We start from the raw sequence: 25249 nt of genomic DNA on the forward strand, positions 1-25249 counted from the left end.
TGCAGTTCGGGGTGCGCAGGCTGCCACTCCAGTCTTGCTGCTCACTATGGTAATTGCACCTGCCTTGATGGCTAAATTGTTACCATCTCGCCTCTATTATGTCCCTATCGGATCATCCTCATTGCTATCAGGGTGCCCAGCACACCCTGTAACAGCGCTGCTACCCCCCGCCCAGTCCTACAGTGGCCCACCCCTGCGGAGGATCTCACCAGCACATTCATCATCACTTTTGTAAACAGAGTGTCCTCTGGACTTTCCGGGTCAGCAACAGGTTTTCCTATTTTATGGAGCATATTTACGCTCCTGTGTCACTTCTCAGAGCATTTGGATGCCATCCTCTGCTGTGTGCTGTGCCCATTTGGCATTTCCACTTTATTCAGTGTGGGACATCACTTTCTACAAGCTTCCACATGGTCTTTGCCAGGGTGCCAAGTTCTGTACCAGGGTTGAATAATCCCATATCAATCAACTCTAACCTGATCTATCTTTATATTATGCCTCCCCTAAGTCCAACTTTCTCTGGATTGAGCTTTGCATTTACTCTCCAGCTCCCTCTGGCATAGGTTTCCTAGACCCTGAAGCTCCCTCGTCAGGCCCAGCACTTTTCCAGCTGGGTGATGCAAATGTTGTGGAGGAGTGAGTTGGAGGCAGATGGCTGGGGTGTCTGTATTGCTTTGCAGAAGCCTCCGTATCATCTTTAAGCATGGAGAGCACTTGCCTTAACAGGGAGAAGTGGGACACCTCTCCACCAGAAGATTCACTGAGGTCTGCATTAATCCAGAGGTTGTTCCCCCAAGCCTCAAGGACTCCCTTCTTCCCAACCAGGGTCCTGACCTCAGTGCAGCAACCTTCCTTGGGTTGAGCAATCAACCTTCTCTCAATCTTCATGATTAAGTCCTGGCTCTGATCCATGGCTCCCCGCCCACCCTCACCCCGCCTTGCAGGAGACGAGAGTGTCTTTACATGGTACTAGGAAAGCCCTCTTTCTGTCATATTTTTTGTTAGATTAGTGATTTTTTTCCCATTGCCTTGCCCTCAGCAAGAGCAACCTGATCCCATAGTCCAAATAATCACTGCTTTCCCCAACCTCTGCAATGCCTGCGACACTGCACCCACCCCTGTGTTCCCGGCTCACCCCTGCTACAGCACCAGGGCTGCTGTGCCTCCAGCGATGTGCCAGTGGGAGTCCAGCTCTCAGAGTCCCTCACAGAGACTGCTCCCAGACACTCCTGGTCCAACTACCTTATGTTGGGTTCCCCTGGAAACAGACTCGGAGGCAGAGATCTGTGTGCAGGATTTTATCAGGAATGTTCTCAAACAAGTCCCGGGAGCGCGAGAGGCAAGAAGGATGGGCAGAGAAGCAGCTTAGCCACAATCCTCTGAGAGGCTCAGGAGCTGGGGGAGCTATTCAGTTATCCGACTGGAGGCAAAGGCTTGGTCTTAAGGGGGAAATCTGGGAGGCACGGCACAGCATGCACTACAGAAATCTCCCCAGGCCCCAGAGTTAGAGGCAGCAGCACTGCGGTCTGAACCAAGGAGCTGCTTTCCTCAACTCCCATGTTAAACTGCCAGTAAACGCCAGAAGTGAAGGTCTCGAGAGGATAAACTCAAAACTCAAAGGATGATTGAGGGTAGTTAGGGTAAGGAATGGTCCTTAATGCTTTAAACACATACTCAAGCATTTATTTTTATTTTTTTTAGGCAGTGAGGATAAAGCAGTGAAAAGAACAGACCCCTCTCTTCATGAAGCTGTTATTCTGTTATATGCAGGGTGTGTGTGTGTGTGTGTGTGGTATAGGCCCCATGAAGATAAAAGGGAGAAGGGAAGTGGAGAGGAAGTCAGGAGGGGACCTTGAGACAGAGAAGTAAAAGAAGTGAGGAGGTTGATCTCTTTCCACCCCCTCCCCAACCGCAGGACTTGTATGCATGCATATAAGCACAACCCATGGACACAAGACACTGGGCAGGGGGGGGGGGGGGGGGGGCATGTTCCAGGGGGTAGGGGGGCTGGGGGAAGGTCAATGGGGGGAAAAAGGAGATGTATGTACTACTATTTGTAATACTTTAAACAATTTTAAAAAATAAATAAAAGGCACATGGGAAAAAAAAGAAGTGAGGAGAGGACCCTGCAGATGCCTGAGGCAGAGAGCAGACAGCAGGGCTTTGCCCGTTCCCCCCCGCCCCCCTCCCCGGGACTCGCCGCGCACCTTCCCACCCCCACCCCCCGTCTGGTGCCCCCCCTCCTCCTCCCTCACCCGGTCCCCTCTGCGCTGCCGCCCCGCTATCCTCTTAGGTCCCTCCCCCCCGCCCCTCCCGCGGTACCCTTCTCCGCGTCCCCCTTAGTCCCCCCCATTCCCTGTCCCCCAGCCACCACCACCCGCTCCCGGTCCCTCGGGCTCCCACCGCTGAAACAGACCCCGCCCCTCCCCCGGACTCGGCCAATGGGCAGTTGGGGTCGCGCGGTGGGCGGAGCCGTCACGTCCTCGCCCCTCGGCCGGCCCTCGGCCAATGGGGAGCTGGGTAGGACCGATGGGCGGGCGCGGTGGGTGGGGCCGGGTGGCCGGGGCGCCCCCGACCCGGCGGGCGCTGGGTAGGGCGCAGAGCCGGGACTGTGCGGCCGCTCGGCTCGGCTCTTCGGCGGGACTCCGCGCGCGAATCCGACCAGCATGGCGGTGGAAGAAGAGGGACTCCGGGTCTTCCAGAGCGTGAAGATCAAGATCGGTGAGCGTCCGGGGGCCGGCGGGGCAGCGGGGTCTTCGCGGGTCTTGCGGTCGGCGCCCCCAGTCCCGGATCCGCTCCTGGAGATGCGCGCTCCCCCGAGGCCCCCTCCTCACCCCCCGGGGACTGCTGGTCCGCGGGCCGCGCCCCTCCCCCCTCGTGGGCACCAGCGGTCAGTTGGCTGTGCCCCCAGGACGGCCCCCTCCTCACCTCCCCCAGGACGGCCGGTACGCCAGCCGCGGCCCCCTCCCCACCTCTCCCGGAGGTCGGTGACTGGGCCGAGCCAGGCCCGGCGGCTTCGGGAACTCAGCTCCCCGAGCCCCCCTGCGCCGCGAGCGGCCCCAAGCCCCTGGAGATGCAGTGCCGGGATTGGGGTCGCCTGCACGGAGAGGGTGGTGCGCTGTAGGACGCGGGTCCGTTCCCTCTAAGAGTGTGTGCCTGTGTGTGCGCTTAAATGCGCGCGCGCGTGTGGAGACTCTGGATGCGTGCATTTCAGGTGTCAAATCCACCCATCTCAGGGTTCAGCATCTCCTCGGCTGCTGCACCCAGAAACTTCCTTTTATGTGAACGTGTTGGCTCTTCCTCATGTCCCCCCAGGGCCAGGGCCGGGGTTGGGCTGTTGACCGGTGCCTGTGTGTGCACACCTCTGTGTGGGTGTGTGTTTTTGTGTGCACATGTGTCCGTGTGCACACGTCTGTGCCGGTGACTGTGTGTTTGTGTGCGCATATGTCTGCCTGTGAATGTGTGGAGCAATCTCTGGCCCCGGGCTCCCTCAGGGCAGGGAGCCACCCCTCCCCCACCTTCCATTGAGAACTGGCGGAGGGAGCTGTTGGCCAGGCCCTGTCACCCTGGAGGATTCTGCCTTTCTCACTGGACTCAAGAACTGGGGGAGGGAAATGAAATGCAGATTCTGGAGGGGGCTGGAGGGCTATATCTGGATTTCCTGGGTTTATCCGGAGAGATTTTTTTTTTTTTTCCCAGTTCTGTTTTATCTTGGGAGGGTGATGAGCAAGTCCCCTCTCCATCCCCTCACCCCCCCCAAAAAAACAACACAAAAAACCCAGCAAGATCTATGCCTGGAATTACTGTTAGACGTTAATGCCATGAATGTGCCGGGTGAGAGGACAGTTCATGTTGGAGAGGGCTTCTGAGGACCCAGCGTGTCGTCACGCTCAGGGTCTTCCTGCCTGCTGACCTCCCTGTCGCTGGGAGTGCTCCACATTCCCATCTCTTCCCCCGTGAAACAGGGCCACTGGGAACCGCGCCAGGCACCTAGTGACTGCTGAAGTGTCAGTTGCTGATGACATTTGATGCTGCCTGAGGAATTCCAGCTACCCCAAATCAGCATGTTGCTTCCTGTCTGCTTTATTTTGGTTTATGGATCATTGCTGAGGCGCTGTTGGTTTTTTGGCTCAGAAGCACTGCAGATAGCATGTGGCAGCGCTTCAGCCCGGGGAGTCAGCCTGGAGAGGGCTGCTCTTGTTTACTTGGTTCAAGTCTGCTGCACCCTCACACTGAGAGATTCAACACTGAACGCCCCCAAAGCGGGGGCAGGGGAAAGTGCCTCTGTTAGGGTTCCCTCAGCCAAGAGCCCTCGCTCATTGCCTGGGTCCAGTGAGTTTCGTGGGACCCCCGAGGATTTGAGGTGCTTCCTTGGAAAATCAAGGGGAGAAGACAGGGGCATTGGAGTGTGGGTGTGGCGGTGGGGAGTGTGCCAGGTTCCGGGTGCAGCAGACAGGAATGGGTCTGGGGACTGTGTGGTCCAGGGCCCAGCACAGCAAGCCAGCCTCAGACTCTGCTCAAGGAGGGCTCTGGAATGGCGGTTTATTAAGTAGAGAGCATTGATTTCTTTCCAGGATGGCATAGTGTGTGAAGCAAGAGGGCGAGGAGACACTCAAAGGTCCAGGGGAGGCAGCCCCACTGCCTGTCAAGTGCGCACTCCTGGGAGGGTTCTGGACCCCAGCACGGAGGGGCCTGTGCGGAAGAAGGGGGTTAGACGACACTGTTTGGTGGTCTCTCTTGTGTGCTGCACTTTAAACAGGCGAGAGAAACACCCAGCTCAGCTGAGGATTAGTGCAGCGACGGGAACATCTGCCATCTCTAACCCCACATGGGGAATGGGTATTGTTAGAGCCTTCGGATCCCCCACCCCCGTGTTTGGGAGCTATAGCACTGAGGTAGAAACGCCTGTGCAGCAGCCATCCAACTCCCTGCACATGGTTCCAGCTCCGAGAAGCCCCTGTTTTCTCTCCTTCCTGAGGAGGGTCCTTGCCTATAGGGCTGGGCTACAGGAGGGTGACATCTGTGTCTCACCTTTGTAGCTGCGGGCATGCAGAGAGTCAGGGCCTACACACAGAACAGGCAGGGCCTCCTTCTGTGTCTGGGCACAGAAATGGACGAGGCTGTGCCGCTGAGTTAGAGCCTGGACTGGGCTGGGCTGGAGACCCGGAAGGTGAAGTGTGGGTGGGCTGGTTTGGGGCAGTCTCCTTTAACTTGTGGGAAAGCCGTCAGTAGAGCAGGACGATGATGATCCCGAGGTGGGTGGTGTGCCGATTTCTTTCCCGAGTCCTCTATTTGTGGCCAGTCTCGGCCCTGACTGGCCTGCGTGATGAGGGACACCAGAGTTGATTTGGAGGAGGGGCAGATGTGCATGAGACACCGCACACACCGTCACATGCATGCTCGCCTCTCCTTCTTTGGAGAGACACTGCACTGGCCGAGCTGTCCATTCATCTCTGAGCCTTGTTTCCAGGCTAGCTGGCTGCATGCCCATGTCTGCTGTTGGCTGGATGACCCGGGGCAAGTGTCCTCCCCTTTCATAGCCTTATTTTTCCATTTGCAAAATGCAGGCTCTTATTGTCTGCTGCATCCGGTGGGAGCTTACAAGACGGCGTTGTTCAGCCTTGCGTTAACGCCTGCCTGCCTCACTCCCAGAAAAAGGCAAAATGAAAAATTCTCCCTGAAGTTATACCAGTAAGAGCAATATCACTACTGTTGCTAAGAAAAAAGGCAGAACACTTTTGGAGGGGATGGAGAGGTTTTTTTTTGTTTTTGTTTTTTACATGTAAGAGTTTGGCCTTTAGTCCTGAAATCATTTTGGAAAGTGTGATGGTAACTTGGTCTCATTGAAAGGCTAAAGTTGGGGGAAATGGAAAGAGTCTCTTTTTCCCTCTTCCCCTTTCTTTTTCCTTCCACCTTCTGCAAATGAGATAATACATAAGAAAGTACCGAATACAAGTGAGATGTTTTTATTGTAACTATTTGGAGTCCTTGTCTTGAACCTGTTGTTTTCCCCATGTCGGTCTTGCGGTGTTATCCTGGATAGCTAGCTCTTCAGGACACTTAAAAATCTTAAACACTGTCTGTCTCTGGTGCCGGTTATTAACTGTTTTTACACCAGCGTCTCTTGTCTTGTAAACTGGACGCACTTCCTATGGGCTGACCGCTTTGAGGAAGTGTGTTCTGACTTTCCATGAGTCAGGACTTCAGCGCTGAAAGGGAAGCAGCTAGAAGATTTTTAGACTCTGGTTGGGGAAGAACCCACACGAGATCACTTCTGCTGGGCAGCGTTGTTTGGGACCTAATGCTCCTTTCCTTAAGCATTTGCTCGATAGCCTCACTTCCCAGGGATATGTTCCTTTTCCATAATAGTTACTACTCATTTTGAAGTGTCATCTTATCTTGATAAATGTGTTCACTTAAGAGCAACAGACAATGGTGTTTCTCTCAAGCCCCCCCCCCCCCCCCCCCCCCCCCGGCATAAATAAAAAAGCATAGCCTTGCACTTCAGAGTGAGGAAAGCCCTCCTGCTCTGTTAATGGTTTTCCGCATCCGTCCGAGGGTGCCGTTTGGATCTGTTGGGTGTGTTAACGGCCGTGTCCCATGGGAGGCTGAGCTCCGCCTGGTTCCTTGCTGCAGGCCTTCCTCTGACCCTGTATCTCCCCTCCTTCTCCTTGGATCCGGCTGCACCTCGTTTGCTCACTGGGCTCAGAGCAAGCTCTCATGTTCCTTCTCTGTCAGATTAGGGCTTGTCCGCCAAGAAGGGCGATGGCAGTCTGGGTCCAGCACAAGCTCATCGGAACTGGCCGTTCCTCCCATTCAGCAAAAACGTGGCCCTGTTTTCGGGCCTGTCCGAGCCGCTGCCTTCCCTCCACCTAGTGGCAAACGTAATCCCACCAGGATCCGGGGGTCCCTTAGGCAGGGCAGAGCGCTGAGTGAGAGGAGAGCAGGGAACCGTGGCGAGGGCCCCTAGCCTGCGCCTCCCTTGGCCACTCAGCTGTGAGGAGGGGAGATGGCGCAAAGGCTCAGACCACAGGGGTTGGGACCTCAGGGTTCTAGGTGCGCCCCGCTAAAAGTGTGATATGTAACCCGATGTCCTCCATGGGAAACAGTAGTGTGACCCTCACAGGTTTCTATAAGGATCAGATGAGGTGCTGGTCCTGCTTACTAAGTTAAAATAGCTATTGTTAGTTGTAGTGGCTTCACAGGGCAAAGAAAAATTGTGTTCTCAGTTAGAGAAAACCTTTTGTGAATTTAAGGGAGTGATGTCAGTGACATTAGTTGTGTGTGTGTGTGACAGTGTAAAAAGAAGCTGTGCTGGCCACACGTGGGTCTTGGCATCAGGGATTTTATATTCTCCTGAGCTTTTTGATGCTAAAATTAACCTGGATATTCTATTAACCGAGATCAGCTAGCTGCCTGTGCTATTTTTAACCCCTAAGGACTAATGTGCAGAACGGGACTGTGCCTGGGGAGCTGCTGGGCTCAGGGCCAAGGGTGATTTCAGCCTGTGGCTCCAGGTTTTGCCTGGGAAGGGGGTGGGTTTGCTGTGCATGCGTGTGGGGGTGGAGAGGGATGCAGACTTCAGGTGTCTAGCTTGTGTGTATTATCTCACTGTAATTCAAATTCTCACAACTCCAGGACACTTGCTTCGAGGAAGGGGGACTTCTAGAACTTAACTTGCCCAAAGTCACCCAGCCTGTAAGAGCGGAACTGGGATTTGAACCCACTTTTGTGTATGCCAACGTTCTTGTTCTCCTCACCACTTAATACTATCTGTCTTTTCTTTGTCCATGATCTTGGGTTTGAATGGTGGTGGTGGTGGTTGGGGGTGGGGATAGTGAAGGGCTGGGAAACTTTGCTGCAAGTGCTAGCCCTGTTGCTCTGAGCCACTGACCAGGGGTCGCCGGGATAGGAGTCCAAGAGGAGAGAAATTGTGAAGATTTGATCTTGAACAGAATGCAGAAATCCAGAGATGGTTCTTCGAGAAGGGCCGCCCCCCACCCCCCCATACAACCCCCAAGGCACTGGGCAGGTGAGCCTGAGGCAGCCTTGTAGATGGATCACCTGGCTGCAATATAGCACTTGGTAGAAAACGTTTAGATTTGCTTCTCTGAAGCTAATGAGGCTTTTGAGCGTATAAATACGCCCACCTTCCTGAAGGTACTTGGAGAGTGAGAAGACTGGTGCAGCATGTCTTAGTCTTAAGACGAATACATGTTTAGAAAGGAGATGGATGTATTCGCTGGGAAGAACCAGAAGTGGTAGCTGCTAAGGCCTGAGATGCGAGGTTTGCAAGTCGCACTTGAGTGAAGATGGTTGGGCTTCTGTGTTCACAGGTGGAGCTTGTAGGCCGCTGTGGGGACCAGAGCCCCCGGGAGCCAGTGCTGGAGAGGGTGGAGGGTGTAGCTAACCACAAAGACTGAGTCACGGCTATGTTTTCTCACTAATTCTGTGTCTTCAGACAAATCCAAGTTCTCTCTGCCTCAGTTTCTTTGTCAAAGTGGAGAGTAAGACCTTTGGGGGGAGCTTAACGAGCTTGCGATACTTCCACTGCACTGCTCTTTATTGACAGGTGTTACCAGTGTGATTTGAAGCTCCAATTTGAAGCTATTTGTTGTGTTAACCTTGCAGCAAATTAGAGTTCCTACTAAACAGATAGGACAGCTGCACTTTGTGCCGATAGCAGGTGGGCGAGGTCATGCATCAGGGGAAAGCAGCCTTGAACCTACCATTACAAGTTTGGAGAAGGAGGGGGTCATTGTGTGACATAGAGCCGGGCAGTGGACGCAGCTTTGGGGGACAGCAGTGGTTGGCTGGAGCGGCCAGTGAGGCGTGTGGATAGGCCTCTGGCCTCGGAAGAGGTAGAGTGGGGCACTCGGATGGGCCTTGTGGGGACTTGAATGTTGAGTCCTGCAGCTGCTGGTCACTCCTGGAGAGTCCAAGGTGAGAGAGCAGATGTAAGATCATGGCATTGGCAGGGTCGGGTGGGGGAGGTGAGGGAAGTGAGGGTGCATCCTCACTGATTGTCTAGTTTTCTGCATCCTGATGTCAGAGTGGGGGTCTGTACTCCGCAAAGGAGAGGAGGAGCTCACAGCGTGAAGGAATGCTCTAACCTTGACTGGTAGGTAGAGATGTACAGGAATGCTCATGGCAGCAGCACTACAGTCAGGGTTAAATGAACACATAGCAAAAGTGAAAACAAAGTGTATGCCAATAGGAAGGGTGCTTCCACAGCGTGGAATATTATGCAGCTTTCTGAGGAATGAGTTAGAGCCTGGCCAGGCCACATGACGTGCAGGAAGTTCCATGGGGTATGACTAGAAAGAAAAGCAAAATACAGAAAGCCTATCTCCGATCATCCCCTTACAGAGCAGTAAAAGCCAGGTAAACAAGTGCAGACGTGGAAATAAAGACCTGCACAAGCCCGTTAGTCGGATGCCCTGTGGTTGGGAGTGTGGAAAGCCTTCGGAAGGAAGAGGGAAGCAAGTAAGAAATTAAAGGTCTGTTTTGAAAAAGCAAAGGCATGACTCTCATGCACGGATATGAAATTTTGTATCTAGACAAGTAAATAGAGACTTTAAAAACACAACAACTTTAAAAATGGATAGAACAATGTTCTGTAGAGGAACCAAGGCCCAGAAGGGAAAATGATTTACCTGGATTATAGAAGGCCCGCTCTGTACAGGGAAAGTGTGAGAGAGACAGGAGCAGGGCTGCCGCCGGAGTGCAGAAATGAGTGAATAGCAAGCTGGAGCACAGTGGAGGCTGCTGGAGCGGAGGGGCCAGGATTGGCTCATGAGAGGGACCTCGGACCAGCTCCGACACGCCGAGCGGGTTTGGCGCTCTGGCTGCTGTGTTCAGAAAACTCAGACACGGGAGAAAGGGAACGTAAAGTCACGTCATCTGCAGCAGATGACCTGGTGTTTTCTTGAAATGTGAGGCAGCTTTCAAAATTAACAGTTAACACATTTAAACTTTGGTATAAATGCAAGTCATGTGATTATCCTTGGAAATAGGGAGATGAGTGTCTCCCAGTTCCTGGCTCCTCAGCTCTCTCCCTGGGCTGGAACCCAGGAAGTGGTTCTCACATGCGGGAACCTACCCAGGGATCAGAGTGTCTGGGGAGCTTTTGGTTTGAGTGTGTGTGTGTGTTTTTTAATTCCTGCTGGAAATGATGGATCATCAAGATGACTGTGGGATCAGAGATAGTGATTCCTCGCTCTTGGAGTGTCGGCAAATGCTAGGCGTGTTTCTGCATGCAGGGCTGGATTCCCCAGGGCCGCAGCTCCCTCTCCTGAAATTTGGCATTGTTAGTTTCAGTTTTCGAGTAAGTTTGAGCCCCACATTGGGGACAGTTAGCCTCCCGGGATAAGCCCGTGGTTGGTAAATGCTGCATCTCAACACGTAAAACATGTTGTTACAGTCAGTGTCTCCCAGGAGGGCTGGAGGGAGGCTGGGAGCCACGCTCAGGGTTACGCAGGACATCGGGACCTTTTCTAGACACAGAGCACAGTGCCCTTCACTCCGAGTCAGCCGAGGAATGTGTTTTCCTCTCACATTGCTTCTGTTCCTGTGACCTGAAAACTTCCCAAATGTAGAGAATTCTTCTATCTTGGCCCCCAGTTGCCAGCAGGATACAATCCAAAGGTCAAGTCCTCCTGTTGGGCGGCGGTGCTCTCCTGACCAGGTGACTACATCCCCCTGCGCACTGGACGCCGCCGTGCTTCCTGCTCAGCAGCCGAGTGCACCAGGACCAGGACCAAGTCACCAGGCTTTTAATGAGACCCTCTTCCCCTTTGCCCGCCTCTGGGACAGATAGGATTCTGGGATTGGGCTTGGGCTTCTGGCTTCTTGGGGACACTGAACAGAGTTAAGGGTGCTAATTATTCGTGTGTCTCTTTCGGGAGCCTTGTTGTTGGACTCATAGTTTTGTGAGGCGCCACACGGGTCCAGTTAGGTGTGATCTGTGTGCGGGCCACTTGAGTCAGGACCGGTTTCCTCCTTCCTTGTCATGATAAAAAGCCACACAGAGTAACCTCCAGGGATCCTCACACAGCCAAGCCCGTGAAATGGTTGAGGATGCTACGTCTGCCCCCCAAATCTTCTCTTTAGCTTTGTTTTATGTTGTTTTCTCTTGTGAGGAAAAATATTTCATTTTCTTTTTAGCTCTTGTAGTTTCTCCTTTGGGTTCTAAATCCATTCCTGGGAGTTACCAGAACAGCCGGTTTGTTTGATTTTGTGTACGCTGTCCATTTTCACAGATCAGGCCTGGCTCCGGGAGCCACGGACCTGCCGAGGGATGCAAAGACGGCTCCTGTAGGACGTTGTACTGATTCTGTGCAGGGAGGCTCCCAAGGTCACACAGCAAGTGCGTTTATGACGGCCTACGTTGTCCTGTGATGAACTTGCAGTTACCCAGGTGCTTCTGTGGTTAGTAAGGCGCAGCCTGCTTGGGTGTGTATCAAATCACTTCCTCAAACAGAGAGCTATTTCCCACCCGAGGCCTTCTCCTTCTCAGTGAATCTTCAAATGGGCATTTATGGGACTCACTGAGGTCCTCGAGAGGCCACGACAGCTGGGGGCTTGCAGCCTGCTGACCCACTTCCCAACTGAGTGTCTTGAGTTGCCTCAAATGCCTGAGCCACTTCTGAGACCTACAGATGGAGGCTCTGTGGCAAGGCAGGTCAAGGGGGAGGCGGGGGGAGTGGGGCAGTTAAACTTGGGCATACTGGAGGGGGCTTCAGCCCCAGGCCTCCAAGCCCCTGGGCATCTGCTTATGTTGGCCCAGCTAAATTGGGGCTTTCCAAGGCTGGGGTCAGACTGTGGTACAGAGCTATCAGCAGAGATCCAGGAAAAAGAACTGTTCCGGAAACTCCATCAGCGTGCAGACCCCAGGGGACCTGACCAAACTGGCTTCTTGTTATATGTCTGCGTAGGATGCTGTGATGGGCTGGCTTTCCCATGGCCTTTGGGCTGGGGGCTGGGATGGGGAATTCCAGATTGCTAGGGACTGGGCTGGCAAGCTCAGCTTTTTCCGGAGGCCATGCTGGCCTGTCGGACAGCCATAAATGGTTTTTAACTTAGGATCAAACAATTGTCTATTTTATCTACTTCATAGGGGTGAGTTTCAAGTGCGGTAAATTCTGCTTATATCATGCTCACATGGCAAACACACACCACACTCCCTAAGCCCCGAACAACTTCTGGACATAAACACAGAAGCATATGGGCACAATACATGGGCACATGTGCACACACATGCAACTATGTGTACATATAAACATGTGACACAGACAAACATGTATACATGCACACACACACCACACACACCACACACACAGGCTCTGGGGCCTGTTTCAGGGGTAGAGGTACATAGTGCTGTGTGCCCAATGTGGTGGTGGGATGGAGATATAAGGAAGGCTCACAGCAGCTTCTGCGGATTGTTTCCCCATAGCCAAGATCCATGGCTCCAGGGAACCAGCCTTGTGTGCCGGAGTAAGGAGTGTGGAGTATAAACATGGGTCCTACCCAGCCAGCATGGCTCAGTGGTTGAGCATCAACCTATGAACCAGCAGGTCATAGTTCAGTTCCCAGTCAGGGCACATACCCAGGTTGAGGGCTCGATCCCCAGTGTGGGGCATGCAGGAGGCAGCCGATCAATGATATCAATGATTCTCTCTCATTGTTGATGTTTCTATTTCTCTCTCCCTCTCCCCTCTTCTCTGAAATCAATGTGTGTGTGTGTGTGTGTGTGTGTGTATGTTTATGTAGACATACAGTACACACACACACACACACACACACATACATACATACATACAATGGGTCTTGTTTCTCAAGCAAGCCTTAATCTTGTTTTGTCTTCCAGACACAGTGGAGGCTGCAGAGACACTGCAGTGGTCACGTGGCTCATGCAGTCTGATCCCAGGGGGTCTGTGGGTGTGTGTTTGGGGACACATGCAGTCTGAGAGCCCCAAGGGCTGCTTGGTGAGGCCCCCACCGCCTGCCCTGGGGCCACACTGCTGGGACACCTGCCTTTCCACTTTCTATGGCGTGAGAGCTTTTTCTACAATTGTTTTTGGTTTTTTAATATTTTGTATTTTTATCAGAAACCTTTAACTTTTTAGGCCCACAACGTGGGGGTTTTCTTATAGTTTTTCTCCTGTTTCTGGCCTGTTCTCTCAGTTGACTGTAGTCAGGTGGGAGCTCCCAGTCTTCCACCAGCTCTGAGGTCCCTGGGCTGGGCTCTGCCACTCAGGAGAATATACTGGAATTCAAGTGAGAGAGTTGTTAGTCTAGGGGACACATGAAAAAGAAACCATTGCAAACACTGGTACTTGAGCTGTAATCGTTTAGAAGTGAGCAGTGTCCCACCTCGCCTCATGGAAGTCTGCTCCCTGCAGGGGAACCGGAGCGTGTCTGGTGTCAGTAAGGGGAAGGCGATCCCTGGACGATTCTGTAGTTTTTGATGGGAAGTTCCGTCCACCTGTTAACTTGGGGCAGAGTCAGAGGGTGTTTGTATCCGGCTCTTGCTTCATACCAGGTACAAACCCCAAGGACTAACCAGCTTGCTTCTGTGAGAGCCCCTAGCTTGGCAGCCCAAGCCAACACCTCCCTGGAAGGGGGATGGCCTGGCCTGGTGGGATTCCCTCTGAGCTGGGTGGGCTACAGATGGCGCGATTGTCCCCTTGTAGTTGTACTTCCACGGTGATGACTTCCTAACAAATCCTGGGAGGTGCTGGTCAGACCTCAGCAGCTTCCTGAGCACCCCCAGCTGGCTCCATCCATCTGGAATCTGCGGCATTCCTTTCTCTGTTCATCATTTCCTGCTCCGTTCAGCTCTGCATCAAGTATTTGGAGAAAGGGTTTCAGCATTTGGACCCAAGAATGTGTTTATTCACGTCCTGACTGGAAATAAAGGGTCGCGTGGGAAGAAAGAAACCACTTGTCATTATGTTTTTGCTCAGGATCTTGGTTTTCTGTTGATTTTCTTTACTAAAGTATATTCCGGTGTTCTCGTCAGGGAAGGCTTTCCCTCTCTACCTTATGCCCTTCCAGGGCAAGCAGACTATTTAGTCCAGGAGCCGAGGGGAGCGGTCAGGAGGCAAGAGGAGGGAGCAGGCTGGGTGTCTAGTCCTTCAAATTAGATTGGTCTTTTATTTCTTTTTCATCTGATCATGATTCACTGTAATATAGAACTAACAATTTAATTCTGTATTTTTCCCTTTTTCTCTCGGAACACTGGAGAGGTGGCACTACCCAATCCTGCCCTTCTGTGCACTGCCGTCTCCTCTGCCCCAGTCAGCTTTCCTGTTGGTAACTGCACTAGAATCCACCAGATTTGTGAATATACGAATGCAGTTTTATTTAAAATATTTTTAATTAATTTTTTTTTTTTAGAGAGAGAGGAAGGGAAGGGAGAGAGAGAGAAACATTAATGTGAGAGCGAAACATGGATCATCTGCCTCCTGCACGCCCCCTACCAGGGTTTAAGCCTGCAACCCAGGCATGTGTCCTGATGGGGAGTCGAGCCAGCAACCTTCTGGTGAATGGTACTATACTGAACCAACTGAGCCACACTGGGCCAGGGCAAGAAAGTTGTTGTTTAAAGGTAGGCTATATCTGCTGATTCTCGATAACGAGGGCCAGGCAACAGCAAGCCGGGTCTCTAATCCATCATGGACTGATGGATGGTTGCCTGAGCACATGGCTCTCTAAAACCCTGCCTCTTGCTTTAGAACATAGTCCAGGCTTTAGTATCACCATGGCCTCAAAGTGGGGCTGGCACTGTTTATCAAATACAATATTTAGAACTATTTGGGACACTTCCGTATGCATCTGATCTGGAAAGTATTGTGGGATATATATATATATATATATATATATATATATATATATGTTTTGTGTGTTAAGACTGGGGGTGGACCAGGATGGGGTAGCATTCAGAAGTCAGTGTAAGATAGATGACTTTTTGGGGTCACTCTAATAAGCAATTATAAGAACTTTTAATTTGACTTGAGGCATTGGTCACAAATACTAGTTGTTCTCTTCCCACTCTAAAGCACTCATGGGTTGCTTAGGTGGCAGTTCCAAAACACACAGGCTGACTACTCGCTGAAGTCAGCCCAGGGGGAGCGGATGTGCGCCACCTGTGTGTTTCATGTAGTTGGGTCCATGGAGCCATAAACTGGGGATTTCACAAGATGCAAAGAAAACATAGGCCTTGCCTTCCAAGATGTTAGAGACTAAAGGATAAACAAGACAGACTTATTGACATAGTCACTTGTGTATGGGAATAATAACTGGGGAATTTTCAGGTCTTGAGGAGGTAAGCTCCCCTTTGTGCTAAGGTAAACTGAGACAGGTCTAAGCTGCTCTTCCTATTCTTCCAGAAACAGATACCTAGGTGTACAAACACATGCATGCATGCCTGTGCATGTGCACACACACGTACACACACTGCATTCAATGTATTTTCCAAACCAGCGAATTCTCAGAAATAACAGAAACTATATATGCAGAATTAATTTTAATTATACAAAGTGGCCTCATTGAGTAAGAGCAGAACTTTAATCATTAGAAAGAAATAAACATTAACTCGGTGTTTTACCTCTTTTAAAGATTCATCTATTGGTAAGTGCAGTTGATCAATTCTGGAGAAGGTGCGTTGACAAGCGACTGTCAGTGTTTCCCATTTTCTTAGAGGGAGATAACGATGGTCTGTCTCGCAACAGAGGCTTCTTAGGTTCCTTGAAATGTGCCATTTTCCTTGGAAAGCAGAAGCAGGGAAGACTAGGAATGGGACATAGAGATTAACAGGAGTGCAGGACAGCACATTATTTTCACTATTTCGTATGTTTATGTTTATATGTGTGTGCTTCAGAGTTGCAAACCACATTCAGGTAAAATAGGGCCCATTGGACATGGGATGGGGGTGGGGCGCAGGCCTGGCACACTTGGTACATCGGGTTGCCCTCCAAGGGGACCCTAGGATGTGGCCAACTTGACTGTAGGATGCTTCTGAGCCTGTGTGTTCTCTTCTTAGAGAGCGTCATGCTACTTCTTGAAGAAGAATAGTCGCACATATAAATGCAGTTTTGTAGGAATAAATCTTGTCTGTAGCAACCTACTAACTAGGAGGCTGTGTTTTCCCCCAAAATGCCGTGGAAGTAGGGAGTAGGAGGTGTTTCTCACTTCTGGGCTAGTTAGAAAGCATTTAGTTTAGTTAAAAAAAAAATCCATACAAGGCTGCACGTGTTATGGAAAAAACTGGAAAACAGCGGGCCACGCCGCTCCATTTGATTCTACGAACTTTAGGTGACAATTGAAGTTACTTAGCATGTTGTTTTGAATTCTGTAACTTTTTTTCTGGGTTGTTCTATGGTTTTTATCTCTGTGGCACAAGGCTCTCATGACAGGAAGTGGGTATTAGTGAATCAATTAACTATTTTAAAAACTGTAGGAAGTTATCTTGTGATGAGCCTGCACTTAGAGCTTGCAGGCGCCACCCAAACACAGGCACCAAAGCACAAAGCATTGCTTTTGTGTGCTGGGTGGGGGTATGATTGCTCTAACCCCTGGCTGCTGTTCTTGGATCCTGTGGGCCTGGTCATTGAGGCACTATATTCATGTGCTAACTATGCCCAAGAGATACTAGAGGAAGCTGTTGCTTCTCTCACAGAGGGACAAGGCTGTTACTACTGTGTCTCTGGATGCAAGTTTGAGTTGCAGATTACCCCACAGCAAGGGAAGCCCTCAGTGGGCCAGAGGTTTTTGTAAGTGGGTAGGCCTTGCTCTGTGCCTCCTGCAACAGTGACCTCTCCATCAGGCGGGGCTGCGGCCTGGGGTGCTTTCTGCACAAGGTGTCATCTGAGCGATAGAATCACATCATTAATCTGCGAGGTTTATTAATCTGCGGAGTTCATTGGGAGTTCTGGATCATTTCATCGGTGAGTTAGAGTCTGCCTTCTCCGTACACGTGGAAATGGTGCTGCTGAGAAATCAACACCAACAAGCTGTGGAGGGAGTATGTTTAATCTACTCTCAGGTTTATACGAAAAACTTGCCCAAGTTTTATTAGCATAAGAGTAAACAAAGATTAGGGAAGGATGAAGAAAACCAAGTTGGTTTTATCAGGAAAAATTAAATACATAATAATACTCCACGCATTTTGGCCTGTGCAGTTTAAAGACCAGCCAAGAATAAGGTATGTTGTGTAGTTTTTAAGGGTAGAATGAGGGTCCTGGCCCATTTTGCACCATTTAGCAAGTGAACAGCTGGGTTTGGTGGCTGGACCGCACGCCTGCCAGAGCTCGGAAATGCCCACTTCTCTGGCCCCTTCTGGTCAGGAGCGATTGCTGATCACTTCTCATTGCCTTCCTCCCACCCCGCACTCCCCTTACATGTGCAAGGCCGAGATGACCCAGAGTCCTTTCCAAGATAGTTTTGGACTCAAGTTTAATAAAGGAAACCCCAGGAAATCCAGAATAGAAAGTTAGCACATGACGGGAGGAAATTCATTTTGAGCTCTGCAGATAAATTTGTGGTTTGGCTTTCTAATATCGCAGCGAACTCAGCTCGCGGAGGGCAGGGAGTGAAGGTCGGGTGGCCCCAGCACCAGGCACGGTGACTGCTTGCATTGTCAGCGATCTATAATGGTTTGTGGAATAAAATCGTGGGTATTGCGCAAACTAACAAATCTGTAGTATAAACTGTTTCACAATTATGACATTTAGGTAACAAAGGCTACCAATCTAGTTTTCTCATTAGCATGTTTCTCTCTTTTTTAGAAGTTTGTCAAAAGCAACTTGGTTACTCCTGGTGGGCTTAGCAGGGATCTGCATTATATTTCAAATCTACTTCTCTGACATTTCTTTTGTTTCTTATCACTGTTCTGTTCTGCAGTCACAGGTAACAAATGCACTGTCTGTCAAAGTGACATGTCAGGTTGCTGTCACTGAATGCTCGGAGGATGCAGGGGCTGTGCAGGGAAGACCCAAGCCACGACTGCTGGGTCAGAGTGCCTGCTGGGCTGGGGCCTGGCCCTGGGGGGTGGGGCTGGGCCTCTGAAGCCCCTGGTGCCCTGTGTGGGCCTGTCCTAGGAAGGAGGTGATGTCCATGAATGAGCTGGACCAGTGAATAGCAGTGGAGCAGGGAAAGGGTCCCTGGAGTTGTGGCTCCTGACCGACCCAGGGTTGCTCATGTGGGCTGTCCCAGGTCCACTCCCTGCCCCTTCCCTAGTCAGGAGAGGTTTCCCAGTACCTCCCTCTCTCAGATTCTGGTCAGCCTCCTCCAGGAGCGCCTAGCTCTCTCCTCTGATCTTAGTGCCCCCGGCCTGGCTCCCCTCTCAATGCCCCCTGTTCTGGGCCCCCAGCTCCTGCCCTACATCGCCCAGCCACCCCCTTCCTGTACCTTTGCAAGTCCCCCGTCCCTCCACCCCATTCCCCTTCTGAGGGGCATGGCCTCCTTCCTGCTGAGGTTTCTCTTTGAAACCCTTTGCTCTGAGAGCTCAGCCTGAGGCTGGGCTGCCTTCGGGAGAGGAGGCTGCTGGGTCCACCTGGAGGTGGGCTAGCAGGGGACCCCCTGTGACAGAAAGAGCTGGCATGCCCACCATCCCTTCCTGGAATTCTTCCCCTAAAGTGTGGTCCCCACACCAACAGCTGCAGCACCTGGGCACTTGTTTGACGTGCAGATGTCCAGGCCCCACCCCAGACCTACAGAAGCAGTAACTCTGGGCAGGGCCTGGCAGTCCTTGTTACCAGGGGTTCCCAATGCAGCAAAAGTCGGAGGGCCCCTGGGCTAAAGCCGCTGTTCCCTCACCACTGAGCTGAGAACCCCGCAGCTCTTTCTGCCCTGTCACCAGTGGAAAGTGCTCCTCATCTGACGTTTCTGGGCGAAAATCCTGCTGCTGCTGCCAGGTTCCAGCTCCCCTGGGAGATGGAGGAGCTGACCCAGCCCAGCTACCGCCAATCAGGGAAGGAGCACCTCACCGGGAACCCTCTCTGGGTGCCATGCCAACACCCATGAGCAGTAGACGGAGGGTTTTGTTCCCTTCTCTCTATTTGCTGTCACCAAATTGGTCTGATTACACACCAGCATTTCCCACACAGACTGTCCGATGTGCCCAGTCTCAGGTGCCGGTGTGGAATGTGGGGCCCAGAGTTAATAGGACAGGGCGGGACATGGTGCCACATACCCGACCACACAAAAGGGCTTCTCCACTTTCGTTTTGTCCACTCAGGCGCCCACTCTCCCGCCTAGTCTTCGGAATTAAAGGTTAGGGTGCGATCTGTACCAACAGCATAAATGGGAGATATTTTCAGTTGATCATGTCCTGGTTGGGATTGCTGCTGCCGTGCCTTGTTACCCCAACCACAATTTAGGATTTGACGCGCCCCTCGAAGTCCCGGCTTTGCCTAAATTGCAGTCAGGGAGAACCCTAATTACTGACCTTGGAGGGAGGTTTACATGCTCTGTTATTACATTTGAGGTTTTTTTGAACAGCCTGTGTGGTTAGAGGCTATTTTGGAAAGAAAGACTGTCACACATGTCGTTGAAAACACCGAGCCTTTTCATGGGTGTTGTGGAGAGGCGGGGCTCTGCGTGGGAGAGTGGGGCGTGGGAAATGAGGCTTCTTTCCTAAAGACACCACCCTTCGAAGCTTGTCTAGAGCTCACTTGTGGCATCAGCAACTTGCTGTTCTATGTGGTAGTATTAATTGTTTTGCCTGAGCAGCCCTGAGTGATGATGCATGTCAGCCTGACCTCTTTTGCAGGATCTCACAGTGGAAGCGTTGGTGCAGTCCCGCCTTCAGGGTCTCAGCGCCAGAATCCCTCCCATCAGCCTGAGTGGTTGATCAGGTTTTCAGGGTGGACTCATGGTTCTCAAACAAGCATCAACCAGGGGTCAGCTTGTTATTTTCAGAGGAGTGTGTCCCTGTGCAGTGAGGCCCTATCCTGGCCCCCTCAGGGGCATGTGGGGCTAAATGCCTGAGTGCATGCGCCACACACTGTGCCAGGCGAGGGCTAATGCTGCCGGCCCTGACAGCCTGGCTGCCTGCCTTGTAGTGAGATTCACACAGACACGTGGGGTGTTCCTGTGCAAAATGTGTTGCAGTAGCCCTTAGCCCAGAGAGGAGTCCCTGGGGGCCGGTGCCCATCTCTGTGTCTCCCTAACCCAGAGGGAAAGCCCTCAAGCTGGGTGCACATCACAGTCCCCTGGGAGCTTTAAAACACCACCAGTGCCTGGTCCACCCACTGAGGACCTGATTCCATGGGTCTGGACTGGGCGTTCACAAACTTTCAATGCCCACCCCCACAGCCTAGGGTGGGGGGATCTAATTTTTGCCAGGATTGAGAAGAAGAGGAGCAAGATTAGTGAGGAATGCAGTGGGGTTGAGGGTCTTCTGCTGTGTCACCCACTCCCTCTCTCCCCTCATGTTTCTGCTGTAAGCGTCTCTGGCCCAAATGCTCTTTACTCTCATCCTCTGAGCATTGCCAGCAACTGTTGGCTTTGAGTCTTTCCGATGCCGTGTGTGTGTGTGTGTGTGTGTGTGTGTGTGTGTTTTTAAGAGTAAACATTTTCACTGAAGAAGATATTTGGGGAATACAGAAAAGCAAAAGCAAAAGCAAAGTTAAAATAGAAATGTGTAATTCCACACCGATTCCTTTTGCATGTCGAAACCCCAGACACACCCTTTGCGCAGGAGAGACTGGACTATTAGTATGTCTGTGAGTGGCTAAGACACAGCAGATTTATGGGGCACCTACTGCAAGGAAGCTCTGAGTGCTAACATCCCATGTGGGTCCAAAGCTATCAGTCCTATACCTAAGCTTAGAGATCCCCCGCTTTGTCAAAGGGCACCTCTCCCTCCCTGGCACATGGAGCCTTCTCAGTCTCTGCCTTGGAGCCTGGAGCCAGAGGACTGATGGCAGTGTTTAGAGATTTGAGGGTCTGGCCTCAGCTCCATACGTGATTGTGCAAGACCTTCGTGCAAAGTTACGAGGACAGGTTGAAAGCCAGTTGGTCCTGGGTTCACTTTTAGCTTTGACCTTGACTAGTTGTATGGTTTGAGAGAACAGGAACTTAGCCCCTCAGCCTGGTATTCACACAGCTAATCTACTTGGGAGAAGATGGAACAGAATTGTGGATGTCAAGTGCCCATGGTATGCACCACATAAATGCTGGTGGATTTTATCCTCATGTTCTTGAACTGTCATTGGCTTGGGATTATCTAAACGTGACTGGAGTGTGCCCTGGAGTTGAGCTTCAGAACTGATGCTGGGGCTGACGTTGGAGATGAGAGGAGGCTGTGAACAGGCCCCACATGCTTGGATGGGGCTCTGCTGTGGATGGGGAAGAACCGCACAAAGCGGTGACCAAGTTAGACACGTGAAGGGAATGAAGGAAGAGATGCTCAGTGCTGTTTATGCTTTTCTCAAGATGAGACCACAGTGCCAGAGGTCTGGCCTGAAATGAGGCCAGATGAACGTCCCATGACTGAGATGAGGCTCTGAGAACTTGTTGGGCAGGCCTGGCTCTGTGCTGCCTCTTGTCTGACCAGGAGGATCGGCAGTTTCTCAGGAGAGTTTCCCTTGGGAAACTCTTGGGCTCTCGATCCCGTGAAGGTTGTAAGCCAATGGAGGCGGGCACTGCTTCTGGCTCTGCATGGCTTTGCCCTAACCCTCCACGAAGCCCCTTGCCCATTGCAGCCCCAGTGGCCTCCTTCTCCTTTGCTCTAAATTGAATGAGGTGACGTCTACATCTGCTGCCTGTTCTGTTATTCTGATGCACCTCTCTGTGTTAAATTGAATATTCACTATGATAATTTAGTGGAGCCAGAAATTTATGGGAAGACAATGATTTACTATGGAGATATTTGGGGACAGTGCAGAATAACTCCAGCTGAATAGCTATTATTGTGATTCGGGGAAATCATGGACACATCTCTCCTCGGATCCCAGCCCCAGAGCTAGGTTGTATCTCTGGCCTCTAAAGTCACTTTGATCATGTATAGTCAGCAGGTCTTACACCCTGTTTTGTTCTAGCACCAAGAAAGTTATGCGGTGAAGACAGCCATTGGTCCCTGATGCTAACCTCAATGACATTAGTGTTTTAAACTCTCGAGGGGGTTGTTGATTGCTACTTAGTGAGTGTGCCAGCACCATGCTAAAAATGTCATAGGCAGTCTTATCCCTATTTTACTGATGGGGAAACCGAGGCTTAGTGAGTGTCTCATACCTGATCTGAGATAACAGTGGGGAGGGCAGCTTGGCTGAGTGCTGGCCATCAGCATAAGCCTCTGGTTTGGAGAGAACCATGCTTGGCTCCATTCTGGAAAGCTCAGCGGTAATTTGAGCCCCTCTCAGCTGGCCCCACAGTTCATTCTCCCGTTGCTGGGCCCTACTCTCATCCTGGTGGCTTTGAGCTCCCCGGGAGGATTGGGATGTGGGTGGTGGTGGGCCAGGACGCCCTTTCAAATGGGAGTGGAGCTGCCACATGGACCTCCTGGAGAAGCTTGGCCTCCTGCCCGGGTCATGGTGATGTCCAGGCTGTGAGTGGCACAGCTCCAGCTCATGTGGGAGAAGGAGCTCAGGCCTGGAGGGGCCCAAACGTGGGTGTGCAAAGAAACAGTGTTGCACACTTTGTCCTGATGTGAGATGCTCACATTGAAAGAGCAGGTGGTGAGGTTGGAAAGTTAAACCCATAGAATCATGTTATATGAAAGCAGGACACCAAATGTACGTCTACTGACCACCAGTGTGTAAAAAGTATCACAAAAGCATACAGGCCACCAGGGGCTGCGCTAGGCCCATGGGCTTATGTGTGAACTTTCCTCCTTTTTTTGAATTTCTGATGTTCCAAGCAGTCATTGTACGACACACACACACACACACACACACACACACACAGAAACACACACAAGTGGTTAGCTGTTTCCTGTGTTTCTAATTCATGCCACCGTGCGAAACGTCTGGAACATTCCTTCTGCCCTTGTGCCTTCACCTTCCCTGACCCCTACCCACTTTGTCCCCACCTCCTGTGGCTTGACCTCCATCTCTCTGCCTCCTGGTCCACTTGTCTCAGGCCATGCAGGGCCTGCCCACTTCATCAGGGTTCCGGCGGGAAGAGGCCGACAGGAGGTTTCGGTGGCACAGAGTACTTTAATGTCTTAGACATCATGGTAGGAAATAGGATTGGGGATTTTCTATGAACTCAGTTTATTTTAATTCATGGAAAATTGTGAATTGGCCCTTGATTCCGTACAAGCCGTCTAGACCAGCCAGTGGCTCAGATTCCGGGAGCTAAAAATAGAAGTGGTAGGGAAAGGGAACGCCTTCCCGGAGGAGAAATCTCAAGACGGAGCTGAAGTGAGCAAGTTTCCGCAGGTAAGATGGTAGCTCCCAACTCCTACAGCTGGCCGGGGAGCAGGCAGCTCAGGGTGAGCTAGCGCTTTCCTTCGTTCTGAGTTTTAGTCAAGCAGCAGTGGTGTACTGTGAGAGGGCTGTGGACAGTTTACATTTAAATGGCAATAAATTAAAGAATAAATGTGGAATTTTCGATGTTTATTTGCTGTAGCTACACTTTAAGCCTGAAAAAATTATTCAGAAGGTAAAAGCGCTAGGTGCCTGCTTTGTATATATGTTAGTGGGTGGAAATAGGATGATAACTTGGAGACTAACAAAAGTGATAGAATTGTTAAATAGGTGTTTCATATATATCTATACAATATTTTAATATATGTGGTCAACTTTTAAAAACGTTAAGCAGGATATACTTAGATTTCTAATAGACAAACTATATAATAGAGAATACAGAAGTAAATGAAAATATATATTGGAACCTAATTTGTTATAAAGATGGCATTTTGTTTTAGTTCACTGGGGGGAAAGAGTGGTCTATTTGATAAATGGAGTTGTCTTAATTGACTGCCTTGAAAAAATTACATCCGAACTCACACCATATAAAACAAACTCATACAGAGTAAAGGTTAAGGTGTGAAAAAATAAAAAACAAAAACATCAGGACCATTTTGGAGAATATTGTGAATAACCTCTGGAACAGGGGAGAACTTCCTAACTAATTACTAAGCTAAAAAGCTGAAGAGGAAAAGATGACAGAGTTGGTTACATAAGAATTTAAAATCTCTGTATGGAAAAGACACTAAATGACAAATGGCACACCTGAAGGAAATGTCTGTGACACCCATTCATGACCCATCTGCTCACAGTAGACCTGGGCGCTCACACGCTGGGACAGACCTACGGTCCAGAGTCACACGGGCTGGGAAGTGACAGAAGAGAAAACACAGGTCGTTCCCAAGGCCGGCACCGTGAACAAGGGCAGGAGAGTGTGGGCCCCCAACAGGGACATTTCTCTGGTGGTGGGTGTGCACCCTCACCCCTGCGAGGTGTGGGGGAGTCTGAGTGCCCGGGCTGCCAGGTGGCACAGCAGCTTGAACTTGGTGCCTGCACTTTGAGTTTTCAGATAGCAGTTGGGTGAATATATCCGTGTTGGTGCCGCCATCCTTCGGAACACTGTCATCCCTAAAAAGGACTGAGATAAATCCACAGAGAGGAACACATTTATCGTATGGTAAAGAGAAAAAGGCTAATTGAAGTCATACACAGGATGATCCTAGTTTAGTAAACAAGTTAGAACTCCCCCCTCCCATACATCAATAGATGTATTCCCTGTGGGCTGTAAGATCATAGAAAGGTCTGGAAGTATTCACAGCAAACGGTCAGTGGGGTTATAGCTCACAGGTGTGGGACTGGTTGAAGAGAGGGAAAGATAACTTTTTCTTTATACTACACTTACGGAGTGTTATGGTTACAATCTATATATATAAAAGCCTAAGTGACTTAACGGCTGGAACGGCTGGAATGACCGGTTGCTATGACACAGGCTGACCACCAGGGGGGCAGATGCTCAACACAGGAGCTGCCCCCCTGGTGGTCAGTGCGCTCCCACAGTGGGAGCACCACTCAGCTGACAGACCTGTCCTGGCTGTCCACCAGCCCGGTGGCAGCCACGTCCTCAATAGTCCTATAGGTCCACTCTCTGGAGAACGGGCCAGGTACCAATGGACCAGCACCACCAGCACAATCTCGAGAGTGTCACCAGCCTCCTGGAAGTCAGCCTTACACACTGCAGAAGAAAGGATATAAAAGCGGCTGCCAGGTGGCTCTTGACAACCAGCGCGATTGTCTGGGACGGATCTGTATCCCAGACTGGCAAGGGCATCCCA

General features: G+C 51.0%; 1 protein-coding gene across 1 annotated transcript in view; it reads left to right on the plus strand.

Annotated features, from left to right (window-relative positions):
- The first annotated feature begins 2569 nt into the window (after positions 1–2569).
- Positions 2570–25249, plus strand: part of RASA3 (RAS p21 protein activator 3) — a 116181-nt gene continuing 93501 nt past the window's right edge. Inside the window, exon 1 of the mRNA XM_070408539.1 lies at positions 2570–2721. Within this exon, the coding sequence (XP_070264640.1) occupies positions 2667–2721 (55 nt within the window). The 5' untranslated portion in view covers positions 2570–2666. The remainder of the gene's footprint in view (positions 2722–25249) is intronic.

Source organism: Myotis yumanensis, unplaced genomic scaffold, assembly GCF_028538775.1.
Source record: "Myotis yumanensis isolate MYYU_CA2020_CCGP unplaced genomic scaffold, mMyoYum1.0.hap1 SCAF_3, whole genome shotgun sequence".
NCBI lineage: Eukaryota > Metazoa > Chordata > Mammalia > Chiroptera > Vespertilionidae > Myotis > Myotis yumanensis.